The sequence below is a fragment of the Nicotiana tomentosiformis genome, chromosome 8, assembly GCF_000390325.3.
Source record: "Nicotiana tomentosiformis chromosome 8, ASM39032v3, whole genome shotgun sequence".
NCBI lineage: Eukaryota > Viridiplantae > Streptophyta > Magnoliopsida > Solanales > Solanaceae > Nicotiana > Nicotiana tomentosiformis.
The window spans coordinates 82,022,011-82,034,776 of NC_090819.1; the positions used below are offsets into that span (position 1 = coordinate 82,022,011).

Consider the following 12,766-nt stretch of genomic DNA (forward strand, 5'->3'; position numbering starts at 1 on the left):
GGATCCAACTCATAGTTCCGGGTAGAAGTACTCTTCGCCGAGGTTGTTTTATGTAGCTTAACCTAGGTAGACCATTTTCGTCTAGGGGGATCTAGCTCATATTTTCGGGTAGAAGTACTCTTTGCCCAGGCTGTTTTACGTAGCGTAACCCAGGTAGAGCCTTTTTGTCTAGGGGGATCCAGCTCATAGTTCCTGGTAGAAGTACTCTTCGCTCAGGATGTTTTACGTAGCTTAACCCAGGTAGAAACTTTTCGCCTAAGGGGATCCAGCTCATAGTTCTGGGTAGAAGTACTCTTCGCTCAGGATGTTTTACGTAGCTTAACGAAGGTAAAACCTTTTCGCCTAGGGGGATCCAGTTCATAATTCCGGGTAGAAGTACTCTTCGCTCAAGATGTTTTACGTAGCTTAACCCAGGTATAATCATTTCGCCAAGGGGGATCCAGCTCATAGTTCGGAGTAGAAGTACTCTTCGCTCAGGATGTTTTACGTAGTTTAGCCCAGGTAGAACCTTTTCTCCTAGGGGGATCCAGCTTATAGTTTTGGTTAGAAGTACTCTTCGCTCAGGTTGATTTACGTAGCTTAACCCAGGTAGAACCTTTTCGCCTAGGGGGATCCAACTCATAGTTCCGGGTAGAAGTACTCTTCCCTCACGTTGTTTTACGTAGCTTAACCCAGGTAGAAAATTTTCACCCAGGGGGATCCAGCTCATAGTTTCGGGTAGAAGTACTCTTTACTCAGGATGTTTTACGTAGCTTAACCCAGATAAAACCTTTTTTGCCTAGGGGGATCCAGCTCATAGTTTCGGGTAGAAGTACTCTTCGCTCAGGCTGTTTTATGTAGCTTAACCCAGGTAAAACCTTTTCTTCTAGGGGGATCCATCTTATAGTTCCGGGTAGAAGTACTCTTCGCTCATGATGTTTTACGTAGCTTAACCTAGGTAGAACCTTTTTGCCTAGGGGGATCCAACTCATAGTTCCAGGTAGAAGTACTCTTCGCTCAGGATGTTTTACTTAGCTTAACTCGGGTAGAGCCTTTTCGCCTAGGGGATCCATCTCATAGTTTCGGGTAGAAGTACTCTTCACTTAGGTTGTTTTACGTAGCTTAACCCAGGTAGAGCCTTTTTGCCTAGAGGGATCCAGCTCATAGTTCCGGGTAGAAGTACTCTTCGCTCAGGCTGTTTTACGTAGCTTAACCCAGGTAGAACCTTTTTCCTAAGGGGATCCAACTCATAGTTCCGGGTAGAAATACTCTTTGCTCAGGATGTTTTACGTAGCTTAACCCAGGTAGAACCTTTTCGCCTAGAGTGATCCAGCTTATAGTTCCGGGTAGAAATACTCTTCACTCAGGATGTTTTATATAGCTTAACCCAGGTAGAACTTTTTTGCCTTGGGGGATCCAGCTCATAGTTTCCGAGTAGAAGTACTCTTCGCTTAGGATATTTTACGTAGCTTAACTCGAGTGGAACCTTTTCGCCTGGGGGGATCCAGTGCATAGTTTTGGGTAGAAGTACTCTTCGCTCAGGTTGTTTTACGTAGCTTAACCCAGGTAGAACCTTTTTGCCTAGGGGGATCCAGCTCATAGTTCCGGGTAGAAGTACTCTTTGCTCAGGATGTTTTACATAGCTTAACCAAGGTAGAACCTTTTCACCTAGGGGGATCTAGCTCATAGTTCCGGGTAGAAGTAATCTTCGCTCAGGCTGTTTTACGTTGCTTAACCCACGTAGAAATTTTTTGCCTAGGGGGATCCAGCTTATAGTTCCGGGTAGAAGTACTCTTTGCTCAGGACGTTTTACGTAGCTTAACCCAGGTAGAACTTTTTCGCCTAGGGAGATCCAGCTCATAGTTCCGGGTTGAAGTACTCTTCGCTCAAGATGTTTTATGTAGCTTAACCCAGGTAGAACCTTTTCGCCTAGGGGGATCCAGCTGATAGTTTTCAGGTAGAAGTACTCTTCACTTAGGATGTTTTATGTAGCTTAACTCGGGTAGAACCTTTTCGCCTCGGGGGATCTAGCTAATAATTTTGGGTAGAAGTACTTTTCGCTCAGGGTGTTTTTACGTAGCTTAACTCAGGTAGAACCATTTCGCCTAGAGGGATCCAGCTCATAATTCCGGGTAGAAGTAGTCTTCGCTCAGGATGTTTTACGTAGCTTAACTCGGGTAAAACTTTTTCGCCCTGGGGGATCCAACTCATAGTTCTGGGTAGAAGTACTCTTCGCTTATGGTGTTTTTACGTAGCTTAACTCAGGTAGAACTATTTCGCCTAGGGGGATCCAGCTCATAGTTCCGGGTGGCACCTGCAGCGAGCAAGCATCAAGGTTCATATTAGAGTATGCGTGAAGAACCAGTAAAAACTCAAAATCAAGTTTTAGAAGACTTATTTATATGAATCTTATAACTCATAGTTGATAGGCTTGTTTAGTCTCTTTTGATTTTGATGTAATAACACGACTACAGACCGGAGCCTTGACGGAACCTCACTCGACTCTCCAACTCAGCATTCCATCCTTTTCCTTGAGCTACACGCGACATGATTCCCTTATAAACCGGGATATGTAGGCCGTCCAAAACCAGGATTCGGTTGCACTCTTTTCTCTCTTCCCTTTTGAATAATGGTATGGCCAAAAATTAGTCATATCACTCACCTTGTCTTTGCTTGAAAACTCTTCATGTTTTCAAGCAAAGAGGGGCATGTTGTGAGAACCTAATGTTTGACTATGCGTGAATATTTTTTCACTCACACTCTCACTTTCCCCATGTACTTCCCTCATATAATCTCTCCACCAACATACACGGACAAAAAAATAAAGAGTAGATTCATCTCTACCCCAAACACATACAACAAAAGGTCAAAAGGAGAGGAGAAAAGTCAAAAAGGGAAGGAGGAAAGTCAAAAAGGGGAGGAGGAAAATCAAAAAGGAAAGAAAGGAATGAGAAAGGGAAAAAAGGATCTGAAAAACAAAAACAAAGATTGAGAGTGACGAGAGGGAGGAAAAGAGATCTGGGGGAAAAGTCAGAAAGCAGCAAAGCAATGTTCTTTTCTTCCCAAAACGCAACAACTCAATAGCCATGAAAACGCATTGCTTAACTTCCCCAAAAACTCCATCTTCTCTTTGAAAGATCACCAATGTTGTCCCATTTTTCAGCCATGAAAAAATAACTCGCTTCTCCTATCTCGCATGATAAAGCAAAGAGAAAAGAAAGATAAATATTTAAAGCACCATTTTTCTCACTTTAGCTCTTCTATTTTTATCACCAAAGCAATCCTCTTCTTTGTCAATAAACGATCCCAAAACAGCCCTCGAAACATCTGTGTTGCTACTGAAAAAACCAACCATGAAAGCCACCATTGTCTCCATCTAAAATCACTATTTTTGTCCCTCCATTTTCAGCTATGTAAGGTCACCTTCAACCATCAAAAATAGTCCCAAAAACGCAGCAAAATAGTTACCAAAAACTACCTTAAACTATTGTAAAAAACAATCGAGGTTGTGTGCGAGGTTTCCGGCGTCGATTTTTGTCTTTCTTCGCGTCAAATAGCCAATGCTGTAAAGTTTTTGCCGAAGGATCATTTTAATGAGGAAAGCTTTTTGATGGTGTATTACTTTACCTCATCTATTGTTTTAATAATAGTTTTCACGTTCTTGTTTTAGTTCGTTTTTTTGTTGTTGTTGTTTGTTACTTTTTTTGTGCAAGATTTTATTCTTGATTTGTTTGTATTGTATGAAAACTCATTTTCTCCTATCTTAAGCTCTTGTTCTTTATTTTTGTGAGATGGTTTTGCTAGATCGTTATGGGGCTTTAGAATAACTATGGCAATGACCAAAATGTGTTATGTGAATTAATTTATTCTTGGTTCCAAATTATGGTATCTTTATTGGATTTTAAAAATCATAATTTGGTTCTTACTGTTTAGTTATTCTTTATCTCACCCGATTTGTCTCTACTTAGAGCTTAATTATTTTGGATCATTGGAGTTTGAGAATGATGAGCCACGTGAATTTTGTAAGTTAACGGGTCTTTACGAATTGGTACAATTTTGGGCTTTAGATTACTCCTATCATTTGTTATTTAATTGGGAACATTATTTGTTAGCTCATTTGGGCCGTATGGTTACGACACTTGGATAATTGAGTTGAAACTTTGAACGATTTTGGGCCAAATAGATCATCTTAGCTAGATTAGTTTTTCCATAATTTTATATCCATAATTCTTGATCTCACAATAATTTCGAAGTAGTTGAAGAAAACAAATAATGAATACTCGTAGAATGCTTTAGGCGTGCCTTAATCCATTATCATAGTTATGTATGTGTTCGCGTGACATAACTATGATCCCAAAATAAATCAAGATATGCGTCCACGCGACTTTGACCAAACAACCTTAATAACAATAAATCTGTTATTGATTGTGTACACGTACACCTGAGATGATTCTTGACACGCCAAATAAAATGAGTACACGTGTGCTTGACTTCTTTTAAGATAATTTTTCATAAATCTAATCAAGCAATAAAAGAGGACATAGGTAAAATATGAAAACCAATACAACACAGTTTATCCAAAAATAATTAAAACCAAATGTAGTCAATAAAGCGACCGTGCTAGAACCACGGGACTCTGGGAATGTCTTACACCTTCTCCCCGGTCAACAGAATTTCTTACCCGAACTTTATTTTTGCAGACCAATAATAATAGAGTCAAATCTTCTTTTGACTAGAGATTCAAATAAAAGGTGATTTGGAACACCCAAAAACTCAATTCCAAGTGACGACTCTGTAAATAAAATAATTCCTACTCAAATTTGTCACTTTAATTGGAAAAATTCTTTAACACACAAAAATTCATAATACTTTATCTTTGTGGGGTTAAAAAGGGTGAAAAAATAAAAAACATTAAAACCAACATTCATTTTAACCAAATAATAACTAATAGAAGTCCCAATACCTGTAAACATAGAATCACTTTATGTATGCTAAACAAATGCCATTGAACGAATGAGGTTTTTGGTTTAACATAGTTTGAGTTTAATGTTTTCTATTTTGTGACTTGAAAAATCAAATGTCACGTTATTAATGACGAATATATTACCTTCTGACTGTAGTAATCTTTTGAGTAAAGTACTAAATAAATAAATAATTTTTAATATAAAAATAATTTTTTTTTATTTATCTATTGTTAATACTTCTGTCAATATCTCTAATAGCTTCCTTGGAAGAAAAAACAAATGGTTACGTAAAAAACAAAAAAAAAGCCTTCATTCTTAAAGTACGTGCCACAAGGAAATTTAAGCCTATCGCCCACCTCCCCAATTCCCAAATTCCCATGAATTGACAGTTAGTACCGGTCCCACAACTTCCACGTCATCAGATAACACCGAATTCCATCACCGCCGCGTCACCCTAGCTCTCCCTCCTATATATAATGAGATGAAATGAAATTACACGAATCAAGATCATTGATTCTTACTAATAGACTTGCAAAAAAAGGAAAGCGTACTGTAGCAAGCAAAGGTTTCGTACTGCCAAAATGAACATGTCACAACAATCACCGTCCGCTGACCGGAGGTTGAGTGTTTTGGCGAGGCACCTTGAACCGTCGTCCTCCGCCACCGTCGAAACCTCCATCGTCGCTGCTCCTACCTCTGGAAATGCTGGAACCAACTCTGTCTTCTCTCACATCGTTCGTGCTCCCGAAGATCCTATTCTCGGGGTAACTTTCTCTCTCTCTCTCTCTCTTCATCCACACGCACTCACTCACATAACATATGTATAAGTATTTAAGTATATGCGTGCTCAAATGTTCTGTATATATTCATTTGTTCCGTATCAAATGTTCTCTTGTTATAAGCTGAATTTTAGAGGAATTGTAGTGTTATTTGCTAATCGCAAGAGCTTGCATACTCATTCTCTTCGTATTGAATTAAATATTCCTTTTTTCTTATGGATGACGAATTTAAGCAGTTTTTTGAGTCCGATCACTACGAAATTTCGATTTCAAGTTGATAGAAGTGAAAAATGATGGTGTTTACATATTAATTGAGCGAATAAAAAGAGAAATTCGAGTGTTGATATCTTCAAAAATGTTGTTAAATGTAGAGATATACTGTGATTTAGTTTCTGTTATAATCTTTGCCTTTTTTCTTTTGAAATTTGAATATTGTTTGTTGAAGTCTTCGTGACATATTGGTGTTATGTTTTGGTTATTAGGTTACTATTGCATACAATAAAGATAGCAGCCCCATGAAGTTGAATTTGGGAGTTGGTGCATATCGCACAGAGGTGATCATCCTTTTTGGCTTTTGTATTTGCGCTATTATCGTCGATGGAGCACTATTATCAGTAGCTGGATAATCATCCTTTTTGATATTTCCTTGATTGAAATCCAAAAACACGAATAAAAAGAAATTTACTGATGGATCTGTGTTTTGGTTTCTTCAGATTTACGCATTTCTGTTAATTGAAAAAATATTATGATTGTCTTGGTGATTGTGGTGTTGTTTTGGCTTCATATAGTTAATCCGACGCCGTAGTGTACTAATGTTTGGCTGATGTGCTGCCAAGAGAAATGTTTAAGATTATGGTCTGCCATAACTGATAAAATTTAATATTAAAAGTACTTGGCTGGATGTTCTGCGTTTGCATAACTTGTAACGCATATGAAAAAATTACCTTTGATTTTCATAATTAGTGAGAAAATTAAGTAGCTTCCGCATTCCTGTCATTGCACTATCAAACACATACGGTTTATGATATATCTACCTAGTTTGGAACTTTGTGATTTCTATTTTTCACACCTTGTAATAAATGATAATTCTTGGATCTGTGGTGTCTTTGTTCAAAAGATCACAGAGAAGATTGCACTTATGTTTTGTAGTCTAGTTGGCTCAGACTCTGTCAAACACAACTTGTTACATCGCATTTTACCTGTTAGTTAAGAAACTTGGGTCATCAACAAATTTGTCATGAGGTGGTTATTTCTTGGGGTTTTGTGAATTGCTCTCAGCAATCTGCTAGCTTTCTTATGTGGACTCAAAACAATGAATCTCTTGAGTTGATGTGTTGATTTTTCAATCGAGTAAAACAAGTTCTATATTTGGCTGTGAGAGTAAAGTGGGAGCTATTAAAATTCCTAGCTGAATTTATGTTTCTTAATATCTTAAATCCTTAAAGGTAGAGGGAGAGGAAGGAGGCTTATTGATGAAGGACTAGTAGTTGTGTATACTTAGTTCTTTCTCAAATTTCATAAGAATCTCTTGAGGGTTTTTCTCGCTGACTGTTGAATATGGGGCTCCACAGTTTGTGTTGCTATATTGAAATGTTTCAGCTAATAATACTAACGTGTTTCTTTTTCTTTCTCCCTTTTGTGGGGTTATCAGGAAGGAAAACCGCTTGTTTTGAATGTTGTAAGACAAGCAGAGCAGCTACTAGTAAATGACAGGTACTTGTGTTGCCATTTCATGGAGTATGAATAAAATGTTTCCTTAATTCTATGTGATTAAACTTCAAGATTTCTGCAGGTCTCGCGTTAAAGAGTACCTATCTATTACTGGACTGGCAGACTTCAATAAATTGAGTGCTAAGCTGATACTTGGTGCCGACAGGTATACAAGTTCCTGTTCTCTGTATAGTGTTGCTGATAAGATATGCAGGGAGATAAAGCATGTATTTTCCTGTTGCATAGGATGATATCTTCCGATAATAAGGCTCCGTTCCAAGTGTTTGATGGCTTGGTAGATCTTTGTGAAGCATCTATTAACATTTGCTCACGTTTTTTTAAAACCAACTTCCCATCCCATCCATGCCATTCCACGTGTCAGTTATTCATGAAAATGCTGTTCACTTGCATACATGTTACTGCCGTAGTGTTGGTTTCTCTCAACTCTACTCATAATTTCTGTGTGGTCGCATTCTGGTGATCTGATTTATCTGATAATATCTGTACATGTTGTTTTGAAATTTGGGTAGTGTCTCTTTGATTAGCGTGTAAAGCAGGCAACTCTTGATGCATGTGGTGAAGTGTATGATTGCTGTCTAGAGCTGTCAGATGTTAAATTTATCTTATGCGTTTGCAAGATCTTCCAGATGTTCTATGTAATCTTTTTAGGCCAGCTTAAACTTTGACTTGCTTCATATACATTTATGTTAAAGGAGAGTTGTTAATATACTTCAATTTTCACATTTTTAATTCCTCTTTTACCTGTGGTCCTTACGAGCTCTTACTTTCTTTGCTTGGTACAGCCCTGCTATTCAAGAGAACAGAGTAACAACTGTGCAGTGCTTGTCTGGCACAGGCTCATTGAGGGTTGGAGCTGAATTTTTGGCTCGACATTATCATCAAGTAAACTGCTACGTCTTCTTAACCTACCTTTCACTCTCCTTCGTTTTCTTAGCCTTCGTGGGTAAACAATCTTCAAAGTTGAATTGACCTTGATGTAACCATTCCTGCAGCGCACTATTTATATTCCCCAACCAACATGGGGAAACCACCCAAAAGTTTTCACTTTAGCTGGGTTATCAGTAAAGAGTTACCGCTACTATGATCCAGCAACTCGTGGACTCAATTTTCAAGGTATGAAACACTTCCCTTCAATATAATGATGTAACGGGATATTGTCCCATTAGATATCTATGGCCATGCTGTTTCCTATTACTCTCTTCCAGGATGATGGATGTTCTTTTAGTCTTATTCTGGTATTTGATTACAAATTATCACAAGTCTGAATCAAGTTGTGGATAGATGGTTTCACTTGATTGATTGCATTGTAATCCAGCAAACTTGTAAATCCGTCATCATCTATGCTTTTTCTTTATACCTTTTTTCTGCGAGGAAATAAGAGCAGAGAGATGGAGATATAACTTGATAATAATGGAATGCAACAAACGCCTAATTTAACATATTAGGGACCAACTAACATCAGCATTTGACATTAGCTCTTAACATTTTGACTTTTTAACACCTTATCAAAAAAAAGAAGGAAAAAGATTGACATTCTAATGTCGCACGGAACCAAAGGTGGGAATAGCTGATAACATAGAAAAGTAACCAAACAAGTCCTGGAATCTTGTCAAAAAAAAATTCAGTTGCCAAAATGTTCTTGGAAATAATTACTGCAACCACAATGGTCGGAAGAATAGGAGGAAGAAATTCAATAATGCGGGTCAAATAGAGGAGGTGCCACTAAAAGGCCATTGGAGAGGGGCCGGGAAACACCATCTGAAAGAGGCACAGTGGTACCAGAAGGATTATCGAATGCTGATGCATAGAAACGAGTCAGAGATTGAAACAGTCACTGGAAAGAAGGCTTGATGTTGTGACAGCAGTCAGTCAGAATAAAGAGAAGTGGTGCCATCAGAATGGTCACTGGAAAGGCTCGAATTGTAGAACTATCATAAGAAAGTGAATTGTGGCTGGGAGACTCTTTGAAAGACAAAATCTATTTAGGTCTCCACAAGATCATGGATGCTCTAATGCTATGTGAGAAACTAAGAGAGTGGACGAAAATAAATGGATTACTTGATAAAATACAATCCATACGTTTAAATCCGAATGACTAACTTTAATTTTAACACAACTTTTACATCTAAAAGTATGACACGTGACACTTAACCTTTCATGCTTGTGTTCACAACTTCGCATGTCGCCGACTTGTTTACAAGAACTTTATTTTTCATACATGACAGGTTTGTTGGAAGACCTTGGATCTGCTCCATCGGGAGCGATAGTGCTACTTCATGCTTGTGCCCATAACCCCACTGGTGTTGATCCAACCATTGATCAGTGGGAGCAAATTAGGAGATTGATGAGATCAAGAGGATTGTTGCCCTTCTTTGATAGTGCATATCAGGTAAGAAATCATCAACAGATGTTCAGAGCACTTTGGCTGTTGGAGTTGTTGCTGTATGAGCATTTAAAAGTGAGGCGGTTTATTCAGTATATGTCAATTAACCTTGATATTCAAACTTTGATATTCTAGGGCTTTGCCAGTGGAAGCCTAGATACAGATGCACAGTCTGTTCGCATGTTTGTCGCAGATGGAGGTGAAGTACTTGTTGCTCAAAGTTATGCAAAGAATATGGGGCTTTATGGTGAACGTGTCGGAGCTCTAAGCATCGTATGTCTTAAAGGACAAAGGACAACTGTGCCTTGTTTCTGAAAATTTATATCTCCAGTTGTTCATTTGTTGCATTACCTTTATTTTTCTCAGATTGATTCTCATGATGCATGAACTGTCTTACTGTTTTCATAGTGTTCTTTTGTGATCTTAAAATTTGGTAGTTATGAACTGTTAAAGCTTATATAGCTTACTTCCAAATATATAACTGTGAGCCTTGGACATCACATATAAATTATTTTATATCACGGGGTCGAGATGTGGAAACAACCTCTTGCAGAAATGTAGGGTAAGGTTGCGTACAATAGACCCTTGTGGTCCGGCCCTTCCTCGGACCCCTGCACATAGCGGGAGCTTAGTGCACTGGGTTGCCCTTGTTTTCATCCTGAGGCATAAAAAGTTTTTAATTTCTCAAGAATGAATAAAGAGCCTGTTATAACAGGCACTTTGCATGTCATATGGTGTTGTTTGTCACACAGTGATGCATATAGTGTAGTTTATCACACAAATGAAAAAAATTGAAGGATATAGTTCTGAACCCTCAGTTAAACTCTGCTGACAGATATAATTCTTCAAAATTTTCTCGAATCTGTAGGTCTGCAGAAATGCTGATGTGGCGAGCAGAGTTGAGAGCCAGCTGAAGTTGGTGATTAGGCCAATGTATTCCAATCCGCCCATCCATGGTGCGTCAATAGTTGCCACAATCCTTAAAGACAGGTAATATATCAACCATCAGGAAATTGCTTCTTGGGACCCCAAAAAAGCCATTTCCTTTCTTTCTATATGATAGAATCCAGTGTATGATCAAAAATTATGTTTAGTCATTGTTCTGCAAAATAAATCACTAAATTTCTGCAGAAACATGTACCATGAATGGACCCTTGAGCTGAAAGCAATGGCTGATAGAATCATCAGAATGCGTCAGCAATTATTTGATGCTTTACGTGCTAGAGGTAAATTTGCTGCATTATTTTCACGTATGCGTGCTCTTATTACATGTTTCTTGCTGCATCGACTTCGGATATTTTTCTCATTTTTGATAATTTCGGTTCAAGTGTCATTATAAATGCTACATGTTCGTGGCGTATACTTCTACATATAAAATATGCTGCAACTCGTTCCAGCTCATTTGTCTAGATAATTGATGAAAAGGACCAATCTTCACAGCTGACTCTCCTGAATGAAAGCTTAACGAAGGAAAAAGATTAAGCAAACAAAACATGGAATTCGACAAATTCAAACATTTCTCCAAATCTTAATACATCTCGATCTTTCTTAGTGCTTTCATCAACTTCTTAGGTAATTCACCTCTTAACTTTGGCTCTGACTGGATTCTCTACCTTTGGAAAACCATCCCCAAAGATGTCCCTTGCACGATCCTTTTGGGGACATGAACTGTTGGATCAGGCAAGAAACTATCCCCCAATAAAGAAAAATTGTTGGATCAGATTTTTTCCTGATAGGTTGCATTCTTTCAGCATTCCCCTTAAAGTTTGTGATTTGGACGTTGTCCTCATTGTGTTACAAAAAAATGTCATTGGAAACTTCCATTTTGGCACATCAGGTGTTAGAATCATCATGTCTTCATAAATTGGCAATAGACAAAGTCTCATGTCGTCAACTCCTTTCTTCAGTGTCAGGCATTCTTTAATCAATGCAAGTGTCGAGCATTGCATGAATAGGATACCTATTACTATTTACATGAATTGATGGGCAAGTCGGGCATTTTTTAGTCGGCTTAAAGGTCAAGCATTGCATGAACAAGATATCTATTTCTATTGACTTCAATTGATTGGCAGGTACACCTGGTGACTGGAGTCACATTATCAAGCAGATTGGAATGTTTACTTTCACGGGACTTAACTCAGAGCAAGTTGCCTTCATGACCAAAGAGTACCACATCTACATGACATCAGATGGGTAATGTGTCATTTCTTAGCACAAAGTTCTGTATATGTCATATCAGACTACCATGTCCCCCCTACATCTGATATGTGATTTTATTACCTCGTAAGCTCGGATGGTAAAACAGAAAGAGGGAAGGGATTTAAAATCTTATCAGCCGTCAGTTTGTTCTTTTCTTGTAGTATTCTTGCTACCTTAGCTTTGATGTTCGCTAAGAGAAATGTGGCGGTACTAATGAACATTTCTAGAGCATGGTTCTTTCTAAGTTTGTATTTAATTGTGGCAACTTCAATTAAGCTTAGGATATCAGATAATCCAAAGCCTTTGACATACATCACATATTTCATTTTGCAGACGCATCAGTATGGCAGGTCTGAGCTCCAGGACAGTTCCACATCTAGCAGATGCCATACATGCTGCTGTTGCTCGAGCTCGTTGAGTTTGTTACTGCCTACTACTGTTTCCTTCCGGTTCTTCTGAGTTGTTCGCTGCTATCATTCTGGTTGACCGAGTATCTTCTGTTGTTCAAGTAAATTCGATTGCAATTCCCTCTCTTTGCGGGTATATGGTGGTTGAAGCGTAATAAGTGGTTTCCTCCTAAGTTGGAGTTTGAGATAAACCTATATTTGTAATAACTAGAACTAGAATAAACAGTTTTTGTTTAATGTAGCAATCCTCTTTAATAATCTGTTACGTACAACTGTTACTACCAATTTCTCTTGTTTTAATGAAAGTTAAAACACATTTAATTA

The 12,766-nt window shown here is 38.2% G+C and overlaps 1 protein-coding gene across 2 annotated transcripts; it reads left to right on the top strand.

Annotated features, from left to right (window-relative positions):
• The first annotated feature begins 5,438 nt into the window (after positions 1–5,438).
• On the top strand, positions 5,439–12,766 carry LOC104091393 (aspartate aminotransferase, cytoplasmic). Of its 2 annotated transcripts, none has more exons than XR_685136.4 (12): positions 5,439–5,707; positions 6,205–6,276; positions 7,374–7,435; positions 7,515–7,598; positions 8,236–8,335; positions 8,446–8,566; positions 9,679–9,842; positions 9,972–10,109; positions 10,705–10,826; positions 10,968–11,062; positions 11,674–11,765; positions 11,909–12,000. XR_685136.4 is itself a non-coding variant. In XM_009596718.4 (12 exons), exons 1-12 carry the CDS (start codon positions 5,525–5,527, stop codon positions 12,451–12,453), a joined length of 1,347 nt encoding a protein of 448 aa, XP_009595013.1. In that variant the 5' UTR covers positions 5,441–5,524; the 3' UTR covers positions 12,454–12,766. The 2 variants fall into 2 exon arrangements, 1 of the variants encoding a protein (XP_009595013.1); XM_009596718.4 differs by lacking the exon at positions 11,674–11,765 and adding an exon at positions 12,369–12,766 and having other exon boundaries at positions 5,441–5,707; positions 11,909–12,029.

Excerpts from the sequence above, each read along its gene's own strand:
- LOC104091393 (XM_009596718.4), top strand. The coding sequence starts at position 5,525 with ATGAACATGTCACAACAATCACCGTCCGCTGACCGGAGGTTGAGTGTT. Across the intron at positions 8,336-8,445 it reads TGGCTCGACATTATCATCAA|CGCACTATTTATATTCCCCA; the intron begins GTAAACTGCTAC and ends CCATTCCTGCAG. Across the intron at positions 9,843-9,971 it reads TCTTTGATAGTGCATATCAG|GGCTTTGCCAGTGGAAGCCT; the intron begins GTAAGAAATCAT and ends TTGATATTCTAG.